General features: G+C 44.7%; 1 protein-coding gene across 1 annotated transcript in view; it reads left to right on the top strand.

Moving 5' to 3' along the window:
* LOC142488006 (uncharacterized) overlaps positions 1-21029 on the top strand; it is a 63284-nt gene extending 42255 nt beyond the window's left edge. Inside the window, exon 6 of the mRNA XM_075588314.1 lies at positions 18737-21029. Coding sequence (XP_075444429.1) covers positions 18737-20178 — 1442 coding nt within the window. The 3' untranslated portion in view covers positions 20179-21029. The remainder of the gene's footprint in view (positions 1-18736) is intronic.
* Positions 21030-27762: the final 6733 nt, after the last annotated feature.

The following is a 27762-nucleotide window of genomic DNA, read 5'->3' as shown; positions in this document are numbered from 1 at the left end:
ACGTTTAAGGCATTTCTGCATTGACTAACGACCCATAGGATTAACACAGCAGGGATCCCTGGCAGTCCAATTCAGTTTGAATGGGACTGCCAGGGACCCCCGCTGTTAATCTGATAGGCCATTAATCAATGCAGAAATGCTGGGGCTAGTTTAAGGAAAGTTTAAGGCATGTATTCAGAATGTACCTGGGTGTTTCCTGGGTTTTTTGGGGAATTGCCACTGGTTTTTGTTAGAATAAGAGTTGCCTCTACTGTATGTGGGAACAAAAAGATTACCTTACCAGGTACTAGCATCAGCACACAGAAGAGAAGCCTTTTGCTTGTATACGCTGTGGAAAAGCTTATAACATAATGGGAGCATCTACACACATACTGAGTAGAAGCCTTTGTCTTCAGAGACTGAAAATCAACTTACCACTCCCCCCACTATACATCAGAAAACTCACAAAGGGTGAAGAAACCATTTGTCTCTCGGGACAAAGTGTAACTTCTAAGAGACCATGGAACACATGCATCACCTTAACACAGCAAATGTTGCATTTCTCCTTCCTTGAATAAAACATAATAGATGACTGCATATACTGATGTCTCAGTACTGGACCACAGAGGAAAAACAGAAAAGTTGTTTTAACAATTATATTTTCAATATTTAACCCACTGAGTGTGGCCCCATACAAGATCTACAGGAGTCTGCGCTCAGCACCAGATCAAATTTCCCCAAAAGATGAATAAAGGGGAAAGAGATGGTGCAGAACGGCAAGGCTTTAATTAAAAGAAAAACAGCAAAGGAATACACTTACAATGTACATGCTCAGAATGAAACAAAGTTGGCGTCCGCAGCGTGTATGTACAGAGCCTCAGTGTTTGTCAGTGATCGTAGCGCTCACTCCCGGGGTCGCAGTTGCATGCCCCGGCGTGCGTGCACACTGGTGATGTTACTGCTAGGCTCACTCCACACTTCTCGGTCAGCAACAAGATTAGGCTCCTCCCGACATGTTTTGTGATGCTACTGGGCACTTCCTCAGGGGATTGTGACAGGTGAAGATGTTGGTACAAGCACAGATTCTATCAGCTGAATGCATTTCAAGCCCACTTTGTAAGTAGGCATTTATGTGGTTTTAATAGTGTATTATATTTGGACTCTGCATACTGCACTATGGTGTGTCCCCTTTTTCTTGTGTACCATATACTAGGGTGAACACTATCCTTAAGAGGACACTATCTAAGCAGGATCCAGGACTGGGAGTTTTTTCAGATTAGATTTTATCTGTGGACTTGCTTATGGACATTAGTTCATCATAGCGGTAACCCGTTTATGTTCTAAGTCTGGTATGCGCCGGGGACTTTATTTGTATATGTTGGTATCTTGCCTATGTTGTGGGTAAGGGGACTGTAAAACCCCAGCTCAATAAATTAGAAGCAATTGAGAACTGGCCCCATCGCCTTTGCTCTGTAGTCACCTTGTTTTACAAAGGAATTGTTTCTGCAAACTGATGCCTCCGAAGTAGAGCAGTCCTGTCCTATTTTGTGGGAGCTAAGGAACACCAGGTCTTGTATTTAAGCCGCAAGTTGTGTTCCTGCAAACCAAGATACTCTTCTGTAGAGAGAATGCTTGTTAGTAAAGGGGGGGAACACACACCTTAAAATATTACCTCTTAGGCAGGTCTATGAGCCTCATTATAGACCATGCTCCCTTACAGTGGATGCATAGGAACAAGGAAAAGAACTCGAGGGTTACCCTCTGGTTTCTGTCATTGCAACCCTTTAATTTTACAGTCCACCATCGACCAGGCATACTGCACGGTAATGCTGCTGCACTTTCTAGGCTACACAGTCTTTGTGCACAGACCACTCCGCACGGTAATGTTTCACTGGGGAGGGAGATATGTGACTAAGCCCCCTATAGCAAAACGAGTAGGGTTAATGGTTGCGGCAGTAGAGCACGCAGCATGGCACTGTGAACTAACCAGCCACCTACTCTAATTGCGGCCGCCGAATGCGAAGGAGAGGTGGGGGAATAGATAGCGGTAAAATACTGAGCCAGCAGCACGGAATTGACCGAGGCAAATTCTCGTGAGGTTTCGGGACTTCCAGGATCCGTTGCAGGTCGCTGGCATGGACAGAGGAAGAGACGAGCACGTCGGGGAACCATGTTACCATCGAGGCCCCCACGTCCGGGCTCCATTACACCTGTTGAGTCTTTCCCACATGTAAGTGAGCAGTGATTGTTTTATATTGGTGTTTAATACATATATTTACACAGGCTGTGCTTTATCTGTTTCTCTTGTTTCCCTTTAAGATGCACTTACTACACACCCTCCTACTTTCTCTGTATGTTTTCCCTACTTACCTCTTCGGGGATGTGACTCCTTTTTCCTAATGTTACTTTTATGTCTCAAACACTTATTCTCATTATTTGTTATATTATTGTGTCGTGTATTAATGCTGCAAAGCGGTATTTACATGGCTGGCGCTATATAAATAAAAAAAGGAATGAAGATGGGGCACACGGATTTCCAAAATAAAGAGATTTATTAAAGCATACAAAACGTTTCGACCCTAAGGTCTTTGTCAAGTGCAAAAAGTGGCCACTTTTTGCACTTGACAAAGACCTTGGGGTCGAAACGTTTTGTATGCTTTAATAAATCTCTTTATTTTGGAAATCCATGTGCCCCATTTTCATTCCTTTTTGTATGCCATGGATTGGATGCAGCCGATCATACATTGTTGGGAGCACCGATAATTGTATCGGCTGTGTACCAAAATAAATTCAAGTTAGTTAAATAATGAATATGGGCTTAAAGTGCAGTCTATCAGCTTTAATTTGAGGGTATTCACATCCAAATTGGAGAAAGGGTTTAGGAATTACATCTCAATATGTAGCCCCCTCTTTTTCAAGGGACCAAAAGTAATTGGACAATTGACTCAAAAGCAGCTGTTTCATGGACAGGTGTGGGCTATTCCTTCGTTCGTTATTTCATCATCAATTAAGCAGTTAAAAGGTTTGGAGTTGATTCCAGGTGTGGCATTCGCATTTGGAAGCTGTTGCTGTGAATCCACAACATGCGTCAAAGGAGCTCTCAATGCAAGTGAAACAGGGCATCCTTAGGCTGCAAAAAAAAGAAAATCCATCAGAGAGATAGCAGGAACATTAGGAGTGGCCAAATCAACAGTTTGGTACATTCTGAGAAAAAAAAGAATGCACTGGTGAGCTCTGCAACACAAAAAGGCCTGGACGTCCACAGAAGACAAGTGGTGGATGATCGTAGGATCCTTTCCATGGTAAAGAAAAACCTCTTTACAACATCCAGCCAAGTGAAGAACACTCTCCAGGAGATAGGCATATCATTATCCAAGTCTACCATAAAGAGAAGACTTCATGAGAGCAAATACAGAGGGTTCACCACAAGGTGAAAACCATTCATAAGCCTCAAGAATAGAAAGGCCAGATTAGACTGCCAAACAATATCTAAAAAAGCCAGCCCAGTTCTGGAATAGCATTCTTTGGACAGATGAAACTAAGATCAACCTGTACCAGAATGATGGGAAGAAAAAAGTATGGAGAAGGCTTGGAACGGCTCATGATCTGAAGCATACCACATCATCTGTAAAACACGGTGGAGGCAGTGTGATGGCATGGTCATGCATGGCTTACAATGGCACTGGGTCACTAGTGTTTATTGACGATGTGACCGAAGCAGCTGGCTGAATTCTGAAATAGTGAAAGAAAAAATGTGATCTAGCGCTAAAGTGTAAAACACAGTGGGATTTATACAATAATAACTTCTAATAAAGGTTGGCTGCCCGGTGATACTGCCAGTACTAACAGAAAAACACAAGAACAAAGAAAAAACCTGGCGCCAAATAGTCAGTGGAATGTCCTGTACTCCTCACGGGATCCGCACACTTGCTCGACAGACCATGTAAAGAGAAAAACACAAACAAACAAAGATCATAGCGCAACACTGTAGGGTAAGCAGTATTGACAATATTAGGCACAAACAATTCAGAGTCCTAGCGACAATTAAAATACTATTTAATTAAAGGAACTATGCCAAGACAGGCATTGGCAAATACAAGGAACCGCAGGTCATCTGGGATACAAAAATTGGAGCCCTACTTACAGACAGCAAGGCTTAGAATCGCATTGGTAGGATCAAGTCCTAAGCACAGATGGTCTCCCTGCCGGGTGATGCCTCTGCTCCGTTGCGACTTCAGCTCCAAACCGCCCCTACGATGGTAGCCGGAACAGCTCCGGCCGTGGAGGCTGGTGTGCGGGGTCCACAGCTCTGCACCGCGTGTAGACACACGCCTCACTTCCTCCTCCGGCACAAACGGGAAATCCTTGCGCGCCCGCGCGATAGTACCCGTGGCCTTAAAGGGACAGCTGGTGAGCTGAATGCCAAGGTTGCCAGTGAAAAACAGGGCTCCAACGCCAAATGTCCATAAACGTCCAATGCCAGATACACAGTGGCTATGCCACTCGCCCTACGCGTTTCGTAGATGTCACTCTACTTCCTCAGGGGCTGAAAACAATGATACTTAGTGACACATTAATATACCCTAGCCAATTAAAAATTAATTGATCATTTAGAACTAAACAGCCTATATGTCATTAATACCAATTCACTACATGGACTCTTAAAAACATACATTACATAAAAACATAAAAACAACCGTACCAACATATGTCAATATATATACCCTGACGTCATATAGATATAGGACAAACCAACAGTGATAAAAAGATATTCAAACTCTCCCCAGAGGTATAATTGAATAATGCACAGATTCCCTTTACTCTTAATTAATAAGACCTAACAGGTGTTGCACTAGTCTATTGTCCCAGTTGGCTGTGAATAACTGATTCTCTCACATCAGACATAGCTAGACCAATCTATTTACCTAAAAAAGAACCCAATTCAAAATCAATATTGAGACCATTGGGGGACAGGGTCTTCAGTTCGTATATCCAAAAGGCCTCACGTCTATTTATATGTTTAATAGTATCACCACCTCTCCAATTTGGTGTACATAGCTCAATGGGTTGACAAACCAGGCCCTTTGGATTTCTGTCATGATGTAACAAAAAATGGTGGGACACACTATGCGTTGTTAGACCTTTCTTTATATTGTAGACGTGTTCATACATACGTCTTTGAAAGGTTCTGCCTGTGCGTCCCACATATTGCAAGCCACATGGGCATTGCAACACATAGATTACAAATTCTGATTTGCATGTAATGTGTGACAGAATTTTATACACTTTAGCAGTAACATTAGATTTAAACTCAATGCTACACCGGCTGTATTTACAGGCTATGCACTTGGCTGAATTCTGAAGTGTATAGGGATATATTGTCCGCTCAGATTCAGCAAAATTCAGCAAAGTTGATTGGACGGCGCTTCACTTTACAGGTGGACAATGACCCAAAACATACTGCGAAAGCAACTCGGGAGTTTAAGGCAAAGAAGTGGAATATTCAGCAATGGCCGAGTCACCTGATCTCAACCCGATCGAGCATGCATTTCACTTGCTGAAGACAAAACTTAAGGCAGAAAGACCCATGAACAAACAACAACTGAAGACAGCTGCAGTAAATGCCTGGCAAAGCATCACAAAGAAGGAAACACAGCGTTTTGGTGATGTCCATGCGTTCCAGACGTCAAGCAGTCATTGCCTGCAAAGGATTCTCGACAAAGTATTAAAAATGAACATTTTATTTATGATTGTGTTAATTTGTCCAATTACATTTGAGCCCCTGAAATAAGGGGACTGTGTATGAAAATGGTTGCAATTCCTTATCGTTCCATACGATATTTTTGTTCAACCCCTTGAGTTAAAGCTGAAAGTCTGCACTTCTATTGCATCTCAATTCCATTATCGTAGCGTACAGAGCCAAAATTATGAAAATTGTCAGTGTCCAATTATTTCCGGACCTAACTGTACATACATACTATTGTTGAAGTGAATAAACCAAGCATCATCCTACACATTGGCAGTAAGTGTCTTTGTCCTTGACAAAGCATCAACTTACACGCGAAACGTATATCGGTGTATGACATCATTACTCATATAATTACCCCGTGATCAGGAAGTCTGAGGCTGTCGCTTCGTGTACCGGCAGAATTATGTAGAACTATGCCTGCTTACCCTGAGCAGTGCAAGGCAGATATGTTGATATTCTTACCATTCTGTTCTATTAGGGACAGTTCATAGCAGTAGCATATATGAAATAGTGGCTCGTTTTACAGGCAGCTACATGCCTGCTCACCTGGAGCAGAGCAAGGGAGATTTGTGTGTGCTTATCTATCTGTTCTAAGTTACGACTGTACTAACGGCGGTGGCTTTACTAGGGGTCCGCCAAATGGACCTCATAGAGAGTGTCTCTTTACATTGGCATTACTGTAGTACAATTATGCTGTCTAATCTGGAGTAGAGCAAGGCAGCTCTATGGAAATCATATTTAACCCACTCTATCCTGGTCACTCAGTTACTATTGTCAGTACTACAGACAATAAGCATGTTTGGATGATTATTATCGTATTACCAGACTTGAGCTACAACGATCTGTCTTTATGTATCATGTATATCAACCCACTAGACTCCTCCTATTAATATATTAATATAGGCAGGATTTCTCTTTCGGCTGATTGTCACTGACTATATTCTAGCGCTATACACTATCCCTAAAGCCTAACTAAATATATGGGACTTTATGGGCTGCAGATATCCATTCAAGCAGTGTAATAATAATAATTATAGCATGTTCTTGTATAGAGCTGCTAGTTGTACTCAGCGCTTTACAGAGACATTTTGCAGGCTGAGGTCCCTGCCCCGTGGAGCTTACAATCTATTTTTTGGTGCTTGAGGCACAGGGAGATAAAGTGACTTGCCCAAGGTCACAAGGAGCCAACACCGGGAATTGAACCAGGCTCCCCTGCTTCAAACTGTCAGTGCCAGTTAGTGTCTTTACTCACTGAGCCACTCCTTCTCCCTACGTGTGTATGTTTTTCTATTGGTGCAAATACTGTCTTTACACAGAGGAAAACCATATCTGATGATACATTCACCCTAGTTGTACTATGAAGCAGAGGTGCGCAAACTGGGGGGCGTAAGATTTGTTTAGGGGGGGCGGGGGCGATTTTGCAGCGAAGCAGAGAGAAAAGCAGTCGGTAGCTGCAATTTCTCCTGCAGCCATTAGGTGGCGCTGTGCTGCACAGTTCATGCAGCACAGGCTTTGACTTCCTGAATGCTGAGTGATTGTGTGTGTGTGTGCGTGTGATAAAGAGAGACGTGGAGAGGTGGGAGACATATTGGCGGAAGGGGGAGACACTGGGAGGAAGGAGAGAGAGAGACACTGGGAGGAAGGTGAGAGAAAGAGACACTGGGAGGAAGGTGAGAGAGAGACACTGGGAGGAAGGTGAGAGAGAGAGACACTGGGAGGAAGGTGAGAGAGAGACACTGGGAGGAAGGTGAGAGAGAGAGACACTGGGAGGAAGGTGAGAGAGAGACACTGGGAGGAAGGTGAGAGAGATAGAGACACTGGGAGGAAGGAGAGAGAGAGACACTGGGAGGAAGGTGAGAGAGAGGGAGACACTGGGGGGAAGGTGAGAGAGACACACTGGGGGGAAGATGAGCGAGAGACACTGTGGGATGGTGAGAGAGACACTGGGGGAAGGTGAGAGAGAGGCACAATCGCGAGAGAGTGTGTGTGTCTTCTGAACTGGGAGGAGGTGGTTCCCTTTTCAGACCAATGAGCTGCACACCCACTGGTAGCAGGGCCCTCCAGCACCTGGAGGAGCCAGAGCCGGCCCTCGCCTCATGATCACCTATCCCCAGGGAGCTCCAGCAGAACCAGGAAGAGACCAACGGAGTTCCCCCCACTCCCCCCGCCCCCCTCCAGCTAAACGGAGGGATGAAGGTCAGGCAAAGATGGCAGAATTGAGCGGCTTGGGAGGATGCGTTTTGGGGGGCTGAGGGTTATTCTCTGGGTCGGGGGGTCACTTGGGAGTATTGATCAGCAGGGGAGATTCATCCATACCCCCTTGAGTTTGGTTATGGGGATCCCTGATCCCTGGGCAACATTTTAAAACAGAATAAATAAATACATAAAACTGGTAGGTAGAAGTGGATGACACTGGGGAAAGAAAATGGGAGAAGGAAAAAAGGGGGGGGGAGAGGGAAGGAAGGTAGCAAAGAGGTGGATGAATGCCCCCTCAATGTATTGCCTTTGTGCACCAGAAAAAAACATATTACCAGATGCCAGCAAACAATAAAATAAACAGTGATCCAATACTAGTATACTGCCTGCGTGCACGCCTGCAGCCCAAGCGATTTGTGAACTTGGCTGCAGGAGATTGTAGACACGTCACAAAGCTGTTCACCCTCATTGGCTGAACCAGCTCACGTGTGCTGACGTCATGTGATTTTGATTACATCAGGCAGGGGACCCGAGAAATTTCATGGATGAAAAGGGGGGATCGGCATAAAAAGATTGCTCACCCCTGCATAGAGATTCAGCTGCAGAGAGACCTGCCAATTGGAGTAATATATATTTAGCTGCATTATGGCTAAACTGCTAAAACTGTCTCCTGACCACAACTATGCTGTAATTATCCAGCATATTCTGTATAACCAGATACACGGATCCGCCATCATTATTTGTATTTATAGGCATTTTCTTTGGGTGCTAAATGCATTATTTATTTTACACACCTATTTTAAACAATTATGTTTTTATTTATTTCATTTATTTATGAGGTGTTTGTTCACTATCAATGTGTTAATTTGAGTTCGTGCTTTGGAATTACTATAAAGACTGGCCTTCCCATAGGTTATTCCTCTATTTCACGAAGAATACCATCTTAGTTTGATTAAACCTATTAACCCCTTCTTACTAGTGGATTGACCATTTGAATCCCAGGAGGGATATATTAGATCCTTATAATTAACAACCATTTGGATTTAATTATTTGCTCCATGATAACAGGGATATGTCCACCTTATTTTAGGGGACAATACAAGCACGTATCTCTTTGTACCATAGTGTTTGTATGTCAGTTATTGTCTGTGTATGTTTTGTCCTACATTATTTTATTATTAAAAGTGGCATTTTAAAACATTCACCATTACTTTAGTACTAGGAGTGCTACAATAGGGGTCCTTTCTTCCTTCACCCTGTAAGGTTTTCTGTCCTAACTGATATTACCCCAAGCACCCAGTCTAACAGTAACTGTTGCACAAGTCTATTTCCCATCTCTTCCCTTTGCATTATACCTGATTCTGAGATCTACATCAGGCGGGTTCGGGTCGGAAGCTTTCTTTACCAGAAATGTGAGGGGGGTATGTGTTGTATTTCGTGGCCTGATATTCCTCCTCAGAGCCTGGGTTTTGGTAAAGTAGCAAAATGACTTAAAGGTCTTTTCTGGATGTCGTAGACATACCTGGATTTTATTATTTTCAATATCAGGCCTCTGTTGTTATCTTGAACCAGCTTTCCCAGAATTCAGCAATTCAGCCCCATGCGTGTAGATCTTAATCAAGCAGAGGAGCTTGTCCTCTGCCATTTTTCTCCCATGAGGCCAAAAAAACTGAGCAGCAGCTTTTCCTGTGTTCTGTCTGCATTATTTCAGACAAAAAGATGTAGTGCTGCACACCTATATAATGCAAATAAACAGCAGTATAATACTTGCGTTTAGTACCTGGTTCAGGGAAAACCTATCTGTCTGAAATAGTGAAATAACCCCGTCCTGTTGTAAATTCTAGGTTTTTTTTTATATATATATATATATATATAACCTTTGACCCTCGTTGGTGCCGATAACCATATTGATGGATGCAAAAAATGTTTTAACATTGTTCAGAAATTATTCAAATGCTTATTATTGGCCTCAAAAAGCACACATCTTAGATTAATCCCTTTTCTCCAGATTTAACCCCAAATGATAACTGTAATTTGCTCGCTCATACTAGAGAAGATTGTGTCATACTGTATATACTAAGCAGTCTTGTACCATGAGAAACCTTACAGTGCTAGAAGTCACCTTCCAGCTCCTTCATGTAAATCTCCTGTATGGTGTCTTCCAGCTCTGCATACACAGGGGTGTGTGTGTGTGTGTTTGTATATATTTTTTTTGCATAGCCTCACAAATGTATCCAGTACTTTACAGAATTAGCAAGACAATACAGGGAGTTAATATACAAAGTTTCACAAGTGCATTAAACTGGAGGTTAAACAATGGGAACTAGAAAATCCCTGACCTACAGAGTTTACAATCTAAATGGAATTAAGGGAGATTTACAAAATACAATAATAGCAAGTGCAATATAAAAAAAATTCAGGGAAGACGAAAGTGCATCAGACGAGCAAGAACTAGCCAGAGGCCCAAACTAAGCAAATGATTCATTGAAGAGATGAGATTTCAGGCATTAGTTGAAGATTGGTAGGGATGTGGATTGGTGAAGGCTGAGGTGGAGGGAGTTTCACAGCAAGGAGACAGGTTTTAGGTGTGAGAGTACTGCAGAGACAAATGGAGCAGAGAGGAGACAGCCCTAGGCAGAGATAGGAGTATAGATGGAGATAAGAGTTGAGATGTAAGAGGGAATTGTAGAAGATATCGAGTATACAGTGTTTGATGGGAAGAAACCGAAAGGATCTCATGAGAAGAGGGTTAGAGACAGAACAAAAAGAGAGTGAGAGAGAATTCTAGTAACAGCATTTTGAATAGTTGTAGCGTATGGCGTTGGGAGAAGAGAAGGCCAGAGAGGAGAATGTTTCCATAGTTGGGAGATGAGGGTATGCAGGAGAGTTTTAGGAGAGGGCAGACTGTGGAAATGTTGCAGAGGGAAAATCTGCCAGATTTATCAACAGCCTGAATGTGAGAGGAGAAGGAAAGAGAGGAGACAAATATTACACCAAGGCCGTGTGCTTGGGAAATGATATGAATAGTATTTTTGACTGACAAAATATGAGACAAAATGGAGCAATTGAGTTGAGTTTGTGGGTCTTATGGCAGAAGACAACATGGGCATTGCAGTCGCTGCATCACTTAGATTTTAAGCTCTCCAGGGCAGGGATTTCCATTCCTATAGTCTGATTTTGTTTGTTGCACTTATTGTATTATTCCCTGTATGGTATTGTTTCTGCTGTAAAGTGCTGAGTACACTGTGGGTGTTATATAAAGACATACATGGGCATCTGCAGTATCTTTACACAATATAGATTGATTTCTGGTTTAGTTTATATTATCATTTTTTTTTATTTTTTTTTATAACTTTGGTTTTATTGGGTGAAATACATCTTACATGGTAACACCCTCCATTATCTCCAAATATATCACCATAATAAAAACTTTCATTTTTGTTTTATACAAACCTTCCAAAATTTTGACGAACTAGACTCACAAGACGAACAGGGGGGGGAAGACATGCCCAATGGTTACTGGGGCAGGGAGGGGGGGGAAGGGAGGGCTGGGGAAGGGAGAGGAGGAGGGGGGGATGCTCCGTGAACGATCCAAACTGCCGCTGTCAGGTGGGCTTCTTTTTTTTATTTTTTTTTATTATTTCTTTTTTTTTTGTGCTATATGTCGAGGCGGGCCGCGTACTATGCTTCTTTTGCTCTCCCTGAGACCCCACCGGTCGCCCCTCCCTCCATTTATCTCCCAAGGCCTGGGTTCCACTCCTGCTCTGGGCTTACGGTCACTAAGCTGTCAAGGATCCCTTTCGTTACCGGAGAATGCATTTACCGGTAATCAATGCAGAATTGTGGTGATATCTATTCCCGGGATGTCTGTCTGTGCCAACCAAGGCTCCCAGACTTTTAGAAAATTTGAGCCGGTGTCGTTGACCAGACTCGTCAACTGTTCCATCCGGCACACAAACCAAATTCTGTGTCTAATCTTTGGGAGAATTGGAATCTCTATTTGTTTCCATACTGCTGCGATCTCGCATCTGGTGGCAGTGGCCAGATGTGCTATTAATTTATGTGTGGCGTTTGATAGCCCCTCGACTCGTCTGCCCAGTAGGAATAGCCACGGGTCTAAGGGGATCTCCACATCCAATAGTCTTTGGAGCCAATCTTTAATTTCCTCCCAAATGGGGGTTATCTTTGCGCAAGACCACAGCATATGAAACAGGTCCGCTCTCTCCCCGCACTGTTTGGGGCAGAGCGGGGAGTAGCCTTTGACAAATTTAGATAGTTTAGCGGGCGTATAATACCACCTCATCAGGACCTTATATGCATTCTCCTTTAATGTGGTACAGATGGAGCTTTTGGCCGCCACCTGCAGGATCCTGTCCCAGTCTTCATCCTCTAAAGTCCCACCTAGGTCTGCCTCCCACTGTCTCATGTATGAAAGTCTGGGTTGATCGTCCGTCTCCGGGCATACTACTTCTCTGTACATTCTAGACGTTAGTCCCCTTGTGTCCGTATCTCTTGAACAGAGCTGCTCAAAATTTGTTCTCCGAGGCCGAATAGGGGCTTCATTGTAGAAGGCCCTGATCTGGAGGTATCTAAAAAATTCCGTGTTAGGTAAATTTTTCTCTTCTCTAATATGATCAAATGTTTTTATGTGTAGTCTGCCCTCCAGATCTTTCAGACGGAGATATCCTGCTTGGATCCATTTTGAAAAGATCGTACTATCCATCCCTGGAGCAAAGTTTGGGTTCCCCCAGATAGGGGTCATTAGAGAGTGTAGGGACGTGAGATGGCATTTGAGCTTAACTGCGTCCCAGACCTTCAAGGAGTTAGCCATGGTCTGCAGAGGTGTCTGCATTACGGCCCGACTCTTACGGGGCAGCCAAATTAGATTCTTAATATCTATTGGTGAGCAACATTCTTTTTCTAATGCTACCCACCGGCGAAGATTCGGGTCAGTGTGCCACTGCACCATCTGGCTCAGTTGCGCTGCTTTGTAGTAGGCGAACAGACATGGCACCCCCAACCCTCCTCTCAAGGTCGGCCTCCTCAAGATTGCTCTATTAATTCTCGGGTTTTTCCTATTCCAGATAAATTTTGTTATCAGGGACTGTAGCGAGAGGATATCTTCTCTTACCAGGGGGATCGGGAGGGCCTGGAAAAGGTACAGCACCCGTGGCAGGAGATTCATCTTAACACTGTGTATGCGGCCTATCCACGAGATACTGCACTCCGCCCATTTCCCGATATCCTCACGAAGAGTCCGAAACAACCTGGGATAGTTAGCTTTGTATAAAGCCTTATATTCTTTTGTGATGTATACCCCTAAATATTTGATCATAGAGGGTTGCCACTTAAAATTGAAATTTAGATCGATTAGTTTTTCTACTTGTTTGGGTAAATTTATATTGAGGGCTTCCGATTTGGCCTGATTAATTTTGAACCCAGAAATTTGTCTAAAGGTCCCCAGAATTGAGAAGACGTTGGGCAGGGAGGTGAGAGGTTGTGACAATGTCAGGATCACATCATCTGCGTAGAGCGCCACTTTGTGTGGTTGCCCTTTTACAGTTAGTCCCGTAATATCCGGGTTGTTTCTGATATGTGCCGCCAAGGGTTCCACGCATAGGGCGAACAACAAGGGGGACAACGGGCATCCCTGGCGCGTGCCACTCTTAATTAGGAATTGCTCGGAGGAGAAACCCTGATGCCGTACCCTTGCCGCTGGCCCCTCGTAGAGTGCCATAATGGCCTCCAAGAGGCGTCCCTCAAAGCCGAATGCTCCAAGCGTCTTCCTCAGATAGGGCCAATCTATTCTATCGAAGGCTTTTTCAGCGTCCAGACTTAATACCATTGACTGGATGTTTTGTTTCTGTGCCAAATCTATCAGATCTATTATCCGTCTGGTATTATCTGCCGCTTGCCTTCCTCCGATAAACCCCACCTGATCCGGATGAACTAACCTGGGCAGGACGGTACCCACTCTATTGGCTAGTAATTTGGAGAAAATTTTGATATCCGTGTTAATCAATGAGATGGGCCGGTAGCTCTTGCAGTCTGCCGGGTCCTTGCCAGGTTTATGGATCAGGGAGATTGACGCCTGCAGCATCTGGGCTGGGAATGAGGCCCCATGTAGTATAGAGTTAAAGAGCTTCAATAGGTGTGGGGCTAATTTTTTCAAATATTTTTTATAGTATAAGTTGGAGAAGCCATCTGGCCCGGGCGCCTTGGCCGGTTTAAGTGACTTTACAACTTCCGTTAACTCTTCTAAAGGGAAGTCCGACTGTAACGCTTCTTTCTCCACCCTGCTCAGTGTCGGCAATTTGGCTTCTTTTAAGAATTCCCCTAGATTATCCCTCGTCTTTTGATTGTGTATGACCTTACCTCCATCGTACAGTGTCTCGTAGTAGTTTTTGAATTCCGCCACGATCCGCTCAGGATTGGAAGTGAGGTCCCCCCCTTGTGTGCGTATAGTTTGTATATGGTAACTAGGGATTTTGTTTCTCAATTTGTTTGCCAATAGGGTGTCTGGTTTGTTCGCCTTTTCAAAGTACCTACGCCTGGACCAGCTCATCTCCTTTTCTGCCTGGGAGGCTAGTTTGATGTTCAATTGCTGTTTGATATCTGCTAATGCTCGCAGCGTGTCCGTGTTTCTATATAGTTTATGCGCCTTTGATAGGGTCGCCAGCTTGTCCTGTAGGACCTTGATTTGTTTCTCTTGATCCCTCCTGCGCCTAGCAGCCAGGCACATGAGGTATCCTCTGAGCGTTGCCTTATGGGCCTCCCACAGGGTAGTGTTGGACGAGACACTCCCTACGTTCTCAGCAAAGAAGTCTGTGATTCTGTCTCCTATCTCTCTCTGTATGTCTGGGATTTTGAGCAATAATTCATTAAGCCTCCAATTTGCTCCAGGTCTGGCCCGCAGATCTAGTGAGCACCGCAGCTCAATGGGTGCGTGGTCGGACCACGAAATATTGTGGATCCCTGAGTGGGAGACCACCGGAACCAATCTATTGGATACAAGGAAGTAGTCCAGCCGGCTGTATCGGTTGTGGGGGTGAGAGAAAAAGGTGTAGTCTCTACTTCTGGGGTGTTGTTCCCGCCATATGTCTACTAATTGTCAATTTTTTAACCCCTGTGTGATTTGCCGGATGTCCATTTTAGGGGGGGCATCCGTAGACGTGCATCTGTCTAATTTGGGATTTAGGGTCCTGTTTAGGTCACCTGCTATTATCACCTTTCCCTTAGCCTCCCTGTGGAGCTTTCTAAAGAAGAGGGAGAAGAAATCCGCCGAGGCTTCGCAAGGTGCATAGACCGATGCTAACGTAAGCGGGTTTCCTTGTAGTGACCCCACTAAGATTAAGAATCTGCCCTCTCTATCTACAACCTTCTTCTCAACTAGAAAATCTAACCTGTTATGTATAGCTATTGCAACCCCTCTTTTTTTTACTTGTGCGGATGCCAGGTGTACTACTCTGAAATCTTTGTCCCAGAACTTTGGATAACTATCTCTAGAGAAATGCGTTTCCTGGAGAAACAGGATATCGGCCCTGAGACGTTTGTAGTCCCGCAAGGCCAGCTTGCGTTTTGCTGGGCCGTTGAACCCCTTCACATTGTGAGATATGCATCTGACCTCATTACTCATAGTGTTTTATTGATGACCTGATTCTGTCGGTGACTTCTTGCGCCCTTCGGGGCCCTCTGGGAGGTGCATGGATTTCAGTTTCAGCAACCCTCTTTGCGGAGCGTCTCCTCGTCTGCCTCTTGATGGGTGGGTAGGGTACGCGAAAAGGGAGAGTGGTACAGAGGGAAAAAACATTAGGAGAGGATACATACAAATCAAAACACTCAAACATATATACGTTTATACACATGTAACTGATACCGGAACCAGGCCTTCCCTGACCTACTTCCCGCATCACTGCCTTTCGGATTGAGGACCTGGCGAGTCCCGGACCCTGCCCCCCTCCCTCTCTCCGAAGGTCTTTAGGTGGTTCTGGGAGACCCCTCCCCATCACCCCCTGCTTGAGGCTTATGCCGACTTCGGGGTAGACCAGCCGGTTCCCACCCCGTGTCCGCGCATCTCATACACCCTAAATGATAAATGGGGATATATCCCCTAACTTGTTAACTGCACAACTTGGCCTAATGTGACTGTGTTTGCCAATCCAACTTATAAGAATCAATTCTCTATCCTGTTGCCCCTTGCCTCTCTCTCCGAGTCGCCAACCATGTTCTTCAGATTCCCAGCTTACTATACTTAACCCTGCCTCGCTCTACCCTTGCTACCTCTATCCTATCTGCCTACTTCCCCAACCAGCTTCCAACTTTCCCTAGCCTGCACGTCCTCATTCTCCTCCCCCGCGACCTCTCCGCCCCCCATCTCTTGCTCTCTTCTCTATCTCTTATACCTTTATTTTTAATTCTCACTCTTATATTCCCTCACTCTGCCTTTCCCCCTCTCCTACTTACTTTCGCCCTCTTTTTTCTCCTTCCTATTATTTCCGCCTTCCTTGCCCCTATATCTAGTCTATACCTACGTCCCTGGGCCCCTCTCGGCTACCTCCTGTTATTGCTATTCCTGCCGTTCCCTTCTTCTACAATCTAGCCGTCTATCTGCTTAATTTACCCCCTTTCCCAAGGCCTTTAAGTCCCCTATATAGTATCCCCCCTCCTGTTTCGAGTGGGAGACTTCCGCGGCAATCTGCAGTTCTTTCGCGTCTTCCGGCGCGGTGCGTCTCTGTCCGATGACGTCATCTGATTCCTTTGCCACCTCCAAGATGGCGCCCGTCGCTGTGCATCCGCCCTCGGCTGTCAGCTGGTTTCCTGTTTCCTGTGACCGGACGCCATTTTGAGGAGTGCTCCGCTATGAGGAGGAGGTGTGGCGCGCTGCTTCTTCCCGCCTTAGGAGAGCCTCTGCCATCTGCGTCTCACGCTGGAACTCACCATGCTCCGGCCTCAGCGCCATCTTTTGCTGACTGAAGGTAAGTCCGATTACTTTTTGCAGGGATTGCGCTGCCCATCTGTTTACCCTGGGTCGGTCACCCCCCGTTCCAGGGCGGACGTGATCTTCTTGCTTCTACCCTGATCGAGCCATTTGGTGAGGGCGCTTGTGTTTGACCCGTCCGGATCCGAGGCATAACTGGGCGACACAGGTCTGATAAATGGCTGGTTTACCACCCCCTCCGGTTAGTGTGTCCAGGGGGCAGGCAGATAACAGGCAGTGGGGCTAGATAGATTGTAACCGCATAATAACTTTAAAACTGCGCAACTGTGCGCTAGTGTGGGAGGACCGGTGCCCTCATTCAGCGCTTCTTCCCTTTTGTCCGCGGGGATCCAGGCCCTCCACTCCGGCTCTAGCACTTCTGACTCCTCCGATGGGGGTGCCGGGGCACCTTTGAGGCCCAGTTTGACTAAGAATTCCGGGCCGTCTGCGGGGTCTTTTATGTGGAGTGCCCTCCCGTTCTTGGTTACCTGCAACCCGAACGGAAAGGTCCACCTGTACCGCACATTCTGCTCCCTGAGGGCCCTTGTAATGGGGAACAGGCCGCGGCGCCTGAGAAGCGTGGCTGGGGATAGATCTTGGAAGATCAGCATCCTGTTCCCCTCAAAGTCCACCGATGGCAGGGGCCTCGTCAGTCGTAGGATAGCTTCCTTCGTGGTGAAGTAGTGTAACCTAATTATAATGTCTCTGGGCTGCTCGTTATGTACTGGACGAGCCCGGAGGGCTCTATGGCATCTGTCCATTGCCCGGGCCTCCTTGTTTAGGTCGGGGAGAAGGGTCTCAATCCAGCGGGTGACATAGTCATTGCAATCCTCTATCTCCTCTGAGACTCCCCGGATCCGTAAATTGTTCCTTCTATCCCGGTTCTCAGTATCTTCCTGTCTCTCCCGCAGCTCGTCAATTTGTTTCTGTAAGTCCCCTGATTTTTTGTCAGTCCTTTGCACTGCCTTTATGGTCTGGTCCACCTTCCGTTCCAAGTCGTCAGTTCTGGTGCCCAGCTTCCCCACATCCCGTTTAATTTCTTTTATGTCAGCTTGCAGGAGCGATTTGAGGTCATTATATAACCTCTCAAAATCGCACCTTCTGACTGGTAATAGTGCTTGGTCGCTGGGGGAATCGTCCTCACCTTCCGTTTCATTATCTGTGCCGGGGTTTGAAGTTGGCGCCATTTCCTCCCTGCTCCCGCTTGTGCTAGCGCCGCCAAAGTAATTCCTTACATCGACCGTTTTCGTTTTTTTCTGCGCCCCCGGTTTCTTCGGTGCCATCCTGGGATGTTCAGACAGGCTGCTGGCACTGATTATTTTAAAGATCTTTATTATTTGGGTGTTTTTAAGTTGTTTTATGTGTCGCGCGGCACGGAGCTAGATTCCTATGCTGCAATCTCCGTTGCTGTCGCGCATGCGCCTTCCATTTTTGTTTTTTTAAATGGTTATTTTATTGGACAGTTGATATTATTAACATACTAATATGATAAGGCACTCCTGGTCTAACTTTACATCTCATGGACATTTTCAATTTTAATAATCATTTGGAATATAGTACATGTACCCTTAAATAATGAATACAAGTTATATATGTATCAAAATAATTTCACTGAGAGCTGCTATAAATACATTTCAAGTCTTTAGGGACCACCACCAAAGTCATTAGGGGCCACTGGATGTCCATGGGCCACAATTTTAAAACCCTGGTAAAGAGAAAATTAGCTAAATTAAATATTGGTAAAGTACATTCTTCAGTTTTTTGGATTTGTAATTTGCTTTCAGTACTTTGATTCACAGATTTGAAAACATTTGTTCTGTGTTTACTTCTGTTAGAGAACGGCCTGAATGAGGAACAGAACTTGAGCTGTGATACATCCAGAAGCTCGCTGATATCTTGCAGCCCCGAAGTGCCAAAAAACAATGATTCTTGCCACATTTTGGACATGTACAAGGAACCAGTGCCACACAATGGTGAATTTACAAACCTTGTACAGAACACAGCGGAAACAGACTCTAAATATGGGTCCAGCAAAAGGAATGAGAGAGATTTAAGAAGCCGTGGTGCTCAGCCTTTTCTCTGTTGCCAGTGTGGCAAAAGCTTCTCACTGGACAGGGACCTGCTCACACACCTGTGTGTCCCCACTAGGGAGCAAACCTTTACATGTACAGATGGTGGGAGCAGTTTCTCACTGAAAGGGAAACTTCTTTCACAGAAGATGATTCAGACAGCAGTGAATCCTTTTACTTGTACAGTGTGTGGGAAACGGTTAAGTACCAAGAGGACCCTCCTCAATCACCAGAGAATTCATACAGGGGAGAAACCATTCACATGTACAGAGTGTAGTAAAAGCTTTTCTCGGAAGGATAGCCTCATCCGACATGTGTGGATTCATACAGGGGAGAAACGATTCACATGTACAGTGTGTGGAAAACAATTCAGTGCTCAGAGCAACCTCAACATGCACCAGAGGATTCATACAGGAGAGAAACCATTTGCATGTACGTACTGTGAGAAACAATTTGGTATTAAGAGCAGCCTCCTCAGTCACCAGAGGATTCATACAGGGGAGAAACCATTCACATGTACAGAGTGTGGGAAACAATTCAGTACTAAGATACACCTTCTCGTGCACCAGAGGTCTCATACAGGGGCGAAACCATTCACATGTGCAGAGTGTGGGAAACAATTCAGTACTAAGAGCAACCTCCTCGTGCACCAGAGGATTCATACAGGGGAGAAACCATTCACATGTGCAGAGTGTGGGAAACAATTCGGTGCTCAGAGCAACCTACACCAGCACCAGAGAATTCATGCAGGGGAGAAACGAGTCGCATGTACAGAGTGTGGGAAACGATTCCGTGCTCAGAGCAGCCTCCTCAGGCACCAGAGGATTCATACAGGGGAGAAACCATTCACATGTACAGAGTGTAGTAAAAGCTTTTTTTTGAAGGAGGACCTCCTCCGACATGTGTTTATTCATACAGGGGAGAAACCATTCACATGTACAGCATGTGGGGGAAAATTCTGTAAAAAGAGCCACCTCTTTAGGCACCAGAGAATTAATACAGGTGAGAAACCATTCACATGTACAGAGTGTAGTAAAAGATTTTCTTGGAAGGAGCAACTCCTCCAACATGTGTTTATTCATACAGGGGAGAAACCATTCACATGTACAGAGTGTGGGAAACGATTCAGTGCTCAGAGCAGCCTCCTCAAGCACCAGAGGATTCATACAGGTGAGAAACCATTCACATGTACAGCGTGTGGGAAATAATTTTGTAGAAAGAGCAGCCTTCTCTCACACCAGAGGATTCATACAGGTGAGAAACCATTCACATGTACAGCTTGTGGGAAAAGCTTTTCTCAAAAGATCCACCTCCTCACACACCACAGGATTCATACACTGGAGAAACCATGTCCATGTACATAGTGTGGGGAAAACTCCATACACGAGTGGATTCATACATGAGATAAAACATTTGATTGTTCAGAGGAGGATTGGGCAATATACCAGTAGCATAGTAATACTGCAGTAATAAAAATGGCCGGTAACTCAATACTTTCCATTCCTTATTACCATGGCATTCCTATCTGCGGCTGCAGAGTGAGGTTGGGTCTGGCAGAGAGGCGTGGGGATAGGGATTGTCAGAGAGAGGACAGAGTGGGGGTCTGGTAGAGACTGGAGTGGGAGCGGGTCTGGAAGCTCCATGACTCTCACATGCTGCAGCTATAAGGAATCCTCCTGCTGGTAATCTCACCCCGCCCCCCCTTAATAACCACTGTCCCTCTGCCATTCTTCTTAACCCCCCCCCTTCCACTATTACTCAATTCTTCCTCTCCTCCCCCGCATCTCTCACCCATGCCTCTTGATCCCCCTCTTTCCCCATGTCCATTACCCACGCCTCCCCATGCCGTATTAGTGTACAGGAGAAGCGGGTGGGGATTCAATTGTAAATGGTGCAGAAAAGGCCTTAGTGTGGGTGTAGTTTTAGTGTAACATTTTTATTAAACAATGTTTCATTCTTAAAATTAAAATATTCTAAAATGTATTTGCTTTTCACATTTTTATTAAAAAAGAAATGCATTTGTATAAGAAATGTTTTGCAATAAATTACCTTAAATATTTTGACGACTTGATTTTTGTTTTCTATTGGATGTTAATATCTTGATGAATATTGTTATCACGATAAATTACTTAATATTGTTGTATTGTATGTCTTTATTTATATAGCGCCATTAATGTACATAGCGCTTCACAGTGGTAATACTGTACATGTGCCAATCATATAAGTCAGTGGGGCGCAAGATTATTTAGGGGGGGCATGGGCGGTCAGGGCCGTCAACAGGAGGGTTTAGGGGAGGCGCGGGCGGTCAGGGCCGCCGACGGGGGGGTGGCGGGCCGCACGGCGTACCCTCGACAAAACTGGCTACCACAGGGCGACAGGCGCGCGAGGGGAATAATAAATAAATAAATCCCCCCACCTGATTGGTTGGCGCGCAGCCAATCTCTATCTGAGCTGCACAATGAGCAGGCGCCTTTTCCTGCATGGAGCGAGTAAGGTAAGTAACGCTCCGTGCCTCCCTTAGCTCTGATTTCGCTCCCGCCCCCGTGGTCTGATTTCGCTCACCCATGTCTGATTTCGCCCCCTCCCCGGTCTGTTTTCACGCCCCCGTGCTCCGATTTTGCCCTCCCCCCCCTCCGATTTTGTCTGATTTTGCTCCACCGTGTCCGATTTCGCCCCCTCTGCTCTGATTGCCCCCCCTCCCCCCGTGTGTGTGCGTGTATGAATACAGACACCAACCCACAGTCAGTCATAGTCACCCACCCTAGTCAGTCACCCACGCACCCAAGAGTCAGTCACCCACCCCGTCACCCTCTCTCTGTCACCCTTTCTCTCTGTCACCCTCTCTCTCCGTTTCTCTCTCTCCCTCACCCACACTCTCTCTGTCTCACACTCTGGATCTGGATATCTTAATTACCCTATATATCTTAACTGCCCCATACCTACACCGAAATAACCTATACTGCTTTCTTCCACATCTGACTCTTTTGCTGTGTGTTTGCAACTAAGAAAGATTAGTTTTGTTATCCCAGTTTCCAAAGTAAGTGTGTCTTTTCCTGTAATTTTTGTAACATAGTTGGGTACGTCCTTTATGTGAATAAATGCAATTTATTTTATCTCTCTGCTTTTCTCAATCAATGATCCCGGTAATTTAGAGGTTAGTAACCTTGGTCTACCGTGACAGTTACACATGTGGCTTTTTTTTTTTCTTGATCCGACACACACGTAACAAGGACCAATTGTAGTTAAGTAAAACAATAAATAAACTGTTATGTAAAAAAACAAATCTTGTTATTTGTTCTAACTAGGAATTTATTCAATTTAGTTTTTTTTTTTTCAACTTAATTTTTATTAGGCTCGTACATCATTTACATACAAAATATACTTTCATAATACAGGTTCATCGTACAAGTATGTAACTCCATCTTGTGTAAGGGCCTACGACTACAGACAAACAGGGCAGACATATGGATCCGGGGGGGGGAAGGGAGCAGGATCGTCAGGAACACCCAGAAAAAAACATATACATACAGATCATGGTGTGGTATGAAAATAAATATGAGTCAGAACTCTGGAAATGCTTGGCTCTTATGAATAACCTACTTACAAGAAGTAGGAATTTAACCAGCGTTTGTATAGGTAAAGATGAGTATATTGGCTCTTCTACTTGAGATCGCAGACTGCAGCAGACTAGTGGTTTAAGTGGTATGCCTGCTGGGACTTTCACTTTCACAGTACAGCAGTCGCATTCGTTCAGAGAAGAGAGGAAAACATAGTGTTTTACCAGGTAACACCAATTTTTATCGTAGTAGCATAAAAGATATGTACTCACAATATATCATGTGAACACAGTCACATAAAGGTATCTTTAGGGCAACAGCGGCTCGGCAGATGGAAAAAACGAAAGGGTCCTCCACTCCACTCAAACTTCCCTCCGCGAGGGTGCCCCCTCGTCCGGTGCCGATGGATGGCGTCTGTCGTCACTTCCTGGCCTGGTGGTGACGACTTCCGGTACGGGCGGGAAGATCGGAAGGTTGGAGGGCTCGCCTAACCGCAGCTGCGCCTCTGGGGTAGGAGCAGGTTGACAGACTGCTTCCTTCCTTGACTCGGCTCAACGCGTTTCACTGCATCCGCAGCTTCCTCAGGAGCAATGATCCTACTGACGTAACTGCAGTAGTTTAGAGGTTTTTGACAAGCAGGCTAATAAACTATTTTTGAGATTCAGAGAGGGGATACCCTAAGGAACTTCTCGAAAGAGAGATTATAAGGGTACGTAACATGGATCGTAAAGATATGTTAATTCAAAATAGAACCAAGACAAGAAATAAAATAGGCCCAATAATGAAAAATGAAATTTTAAATGTGGCCTTCATTACGGATTATAATTCTGTACATAGGGACATCGAAAAGGTTTTTTATAAACACTGGGGTATTTTGTGCAATGATCCCATATTGGGATCACATCTAGACACTAAACCACGGTTTATCTATAGGAGAGCCAAAACCATTAAAAATTTGCTAGCACCTAGTGATGTTTTTTTAAGTAATAACACTACAGTACAAAAGAACTGGTTAGGACCTAAACCAAAAGGCAATTATATTTGTGGTAAGTGTAGTATTTGTAAGTACCAACATCCTGACAAAAATACATTTAATTCTAAAAACACACAAGAAGTTTTTAATATTGATGACTTTATTTTATGTACATCTACACACATTGTTTACTTATTGGAATGTGCGTGTGGATATCAGTATGTAGGCAGAACCAAACGCAGCCTTAAAGTTCGTATCCAGGAACACGTCAGAAATATAAAAAACGGTTTTGAAAAACACAGTGTTTCCAGACACTTTTTATTACACCACAACAAAGATCTGTCCAGTCTCACTTTTAAGGGGATTCAGTTTATTCCTGTAAATAGAAGAGGTGGGGACAGAGTTAAAACACTATCATCTAAGGAGACATATTGGATACACAAGTTAGATACTATGTCCCCTAAGGGGTTAAATGAGGATGTTGACATCTGGGCACTTTATTAAGAGGAATTTTTATTAAAAAAAAATTCTAGCCCCCTTCTCCACTTAAACCCAAGGGATATCACTGATCTATGTATCTCTGTTTTCCCTGCTCTGTTCTATTGTCTATACGTATTTATATTGTTACTTTTAGTTGCATCTTTTATATGATACTATCTATTTTAGTACTAATATTGTGTTTCTTTTATTCCAGCATGCTTTTAATTATTTATGCTAGGTTTAGTTTATATGTTTATAAAATCTTTTTATTATGTATGTAGTTAATAAAGTTGTTGTTTTAAGAGTAATGATTTCATCTTCCCTATCACTTTAACCATTACCTAGTCTAGATGATTGGTCCATTTTTAATTGTTTGACCAATGAGACATCTTTGTTAGGTACTTAAGACCTCTGGGTAATGGCTAAATTATTCCCTGAAGAAGTAGTTTATTCTACGAAACATGTTGGATGATTTTTATCTAGTGCCTTAATATTGCCATTGCCTCCATTGGCTTCACCCTGCTAGTATTACTCCCGGTGGTAATTTTGGGCATATGAGAGACTTTGAGAGACTTTGACTGCCTCCCTGCCGGTTCCCTCACTGCTGCGGAGACTGTGACGTCATCACGCAGTATCCCGTGACGGAGCGACAACGTGGCACGCCGAGTGTACCCTTGCAGAGCTGAGGTCTCACCCCCGTACAGTGGATCTGCTCGCTGAGCTGCACCAGACGGCTTGGAAGCACGAGCGGTCCCACCAAGCACCAATACCTGCAACGGAGCGTGGTTGCTGTAAAGGGAAATCCCCTTGGGAGCGATGTACTGCTGGATGAGGGGTTTTGGACATTAATCCTGCTCCTGAACCAACGTAGTGCCCCTGCTGAGAGAAGCAAGCTGCAGACTCTTCTGACAACAGTTGCTGAGTGGTAACTTGTGTGAAACACACTAAATGCACCTATTCCACTGTTTTGATGTACGCAGATTTATTACCCTGTAATTACTACTATATATAGCATTACTTGCTTCACTATTTGGCGTTGTGCGCTGTTTCTTTTGTTTCCATTTCTCCCTTCAGACCCTACGGATGTATTTCGTGCTAAACTTCTCACCATTCTACAGAATGGTTTAGTCTGCAGTTATAACTAAAAGGGAATCTGAATTCATTTTGGGGAGGACACCACGTATAGCTACATTCTATAGCCTCCCCAAAGTTCATAAGATACAAAGACCCCCCCCAGGCAGACCTATTGTGTCCGGCCTGGGTAATTTGACTGAGAATGCTAGCAAGTATGTCGATAAAATTCTGAGGCCATTCATAGAGAGTCTCCCTTCATACCTTAGGGACACCACAGATATGCTTCGAAGGCTGGAAGATATCTCGATCGAACGTGACACATTCATGGTAGGTCTGGACGTTGAGACCCTCTATATGTGCATTCCACACGACAGGGGGCTCTCCGCCACAGCACATTACCTGCGGGGACGTGGAACTGATCTGCTTCATCACAATGATTTTGTGATCCAGTTGTTGGATTTTGTCCTAACATATAATTATTTCCTGTTTGACGGCCGTCAATACCACCAGATCCAAGGTACAGCTATGGGCACAACATGTGCACCTTCATATGCTAATCTGTACCTTGGCTGGTGGGAAGAGACGGTCGTCTTCAGTGAAGGTATGCAGGACTACACCCAATGGATTGACCTCTGGTGCCGCTATATAGATGATATATTCTTTCTGTGGCGCGGCACCAGAGAGTCATTGATCCAGTTTATTGCTACCCTCAACAACAACGGACTGAATCTACGGTTCACATCTGATATTCAGACTGACAGTCTGACCTTTCTGGACATTGCCATCAGCAAAGATCCCAATGGAAACATTCATACCACACTACACCGCAAGGCTACTGCTACAAATAGCCTTCTATTGGCAAATACACATCACCCTAACCATTTAGTCAGGAACATCCCTGTGGGACAATTTTTACGTATCCGACGAAACTGTTCGACCCACAATGACTTTGAGGAACAAGCCAAAACACTTACAAGTCGTTTCCTCCAACGGGGGTACACCAAAGGCTGCATTAAAAAAGCCTACTTAAGAGCTAAACGTTCCCCACGTACCACTCTGCTATATGGGACTAATCAGACACCTACGGCAACCAAACTGGTTCGATTTGTGGGTACATATAACAAGTGGAATAGTGCCAATATGATTCTAAAGCGTCATTGGCATCTACTCATGGAGGACCCAGATCTTAGGCCAATTTTGAAAACTTATCCTACACTTGTTTGCCGCAGGGCCAAAAACTTGAAAGATCGGCTGGTACACAGCCATCTTAGCAAGGTGGCCTCAAAAACCTGGCTGCCTAAACGCCCGATGGGAACATTCAAGTGCGGCACATGCAAAGCATGTGAATTTGTCATTCCCACAAAAACTTTTTCCAACTGGGATAATTCTCGTCACTATACCATCAGACATTTTTGTAACTGCAAAACTTCTGGAGTAGTGTATTTGGCCACGTGTGGTTGGGGCAAAAAATATGTGGGTAAAACCCGACGTGAGTTCAGGCGACGTGTCCTTGAACACATCGGTTCAATTAGAAATCACTTGGACACCCCTCTTGCACGACATATTAACGAGGCACACAATGGCGTTACCGGGAACTTACACTTCTGTGGTATCGACCACGTTACCATTGGCCCCAGAAAGGGGGACTGGGACCGTATTCTCCTCCAAAAGGAGAGTCGTTGGATTTACGACTTACATACTTTAAGTCCCAACGGTCTCAATTAGGGTTTTCTCTTCACCCCATTCTTATAAGATCACTCACTGCCTGCTACAACAAGTATTACACTACAATAATCATGTGTTCAATTGGCAATAAAGGGGTGGACATTAACTCACTGTTCACTCACTGACTACCATTCAGCATTTTAATTTCACTATGTGGGCATTCGCTCACCATTTTTAATTCATTGTGGTATCTTACATGTGTTTTTTCAACCCTATGTATATTCCTCTTCTCTCTCTGTGACTTTAACATATTTTTATTCCTCCCAGCAGAGCTCTATAAATACTGGCCACTGGGGGGAGTGAAGATCTATCCCTCTCTTGGAAGAAGCTATCGCGAAACGTGCGTCAGAGGACATGATGACGTCACACGTCACGCTTTCAAGCATGGATGCCTGCAGCTTCTAGCAGACCTCACCGTGCTCACGCCAGAGTTCACTTCAGCTGCGCACTCCACGAGGCACCTTCCCAGGCTGACCGTTAGGATCGTGTACCCAGGGCCAGCACAGATAAGTTTACAGGGCCATCTTTCCCTCTTTTCTGTCCTCCAACCCCCCCTCTCCCCCCCGTGTGCTGTAGGGGTATGTTATTGAGGGTCAGAGCTAGTGGGTTTCACGATCCTGCAGTATTGTTCTCTCCTCACAAGGTTAACATATATTGGTGTGTAGGGTACCACTTTCCCTCATTTCTATCCCTATGTGTAGTTACTAACTATCAGGGACAGGTTTTGTGGGGCTCACACCACCATTGTTCTAACGATCTATGTATGTCAGCTGTACTAATATCTATGTGTGTTACTAATGATCACCATTGCTACTGATTCACCTTCTACCGCATCATTTATGTATGGTTTACAGTGAGCTAGAGTTCACACACATTGAATTGCCTCTAGTGGATGTATATATTTTATATAGTGCTCCAGTGACGTCATCCATTCCAGTTAGCCTTCACTGCCTTACACCATAGGCATTGATCGTGTTCTATCT

The sequence above is a fragment of the Ascaphus truei genome, chromosome 2 (genome assembly GCF_040206685.1).
Source record: "Ascaphus truei isolate aAscTru1 chromosome 2, aAscTru1.hap1, whole genome shotgun sequence".
Lineage (NCBI taxonomy): Eukaryota > Metazoa > Chordata > Amphibia > Anura > Ascaphidae > Ascaphus > Ascaphus truei.
This window is presented reverse-complemented; position numbering and strand designations above follow the sequence as displayed.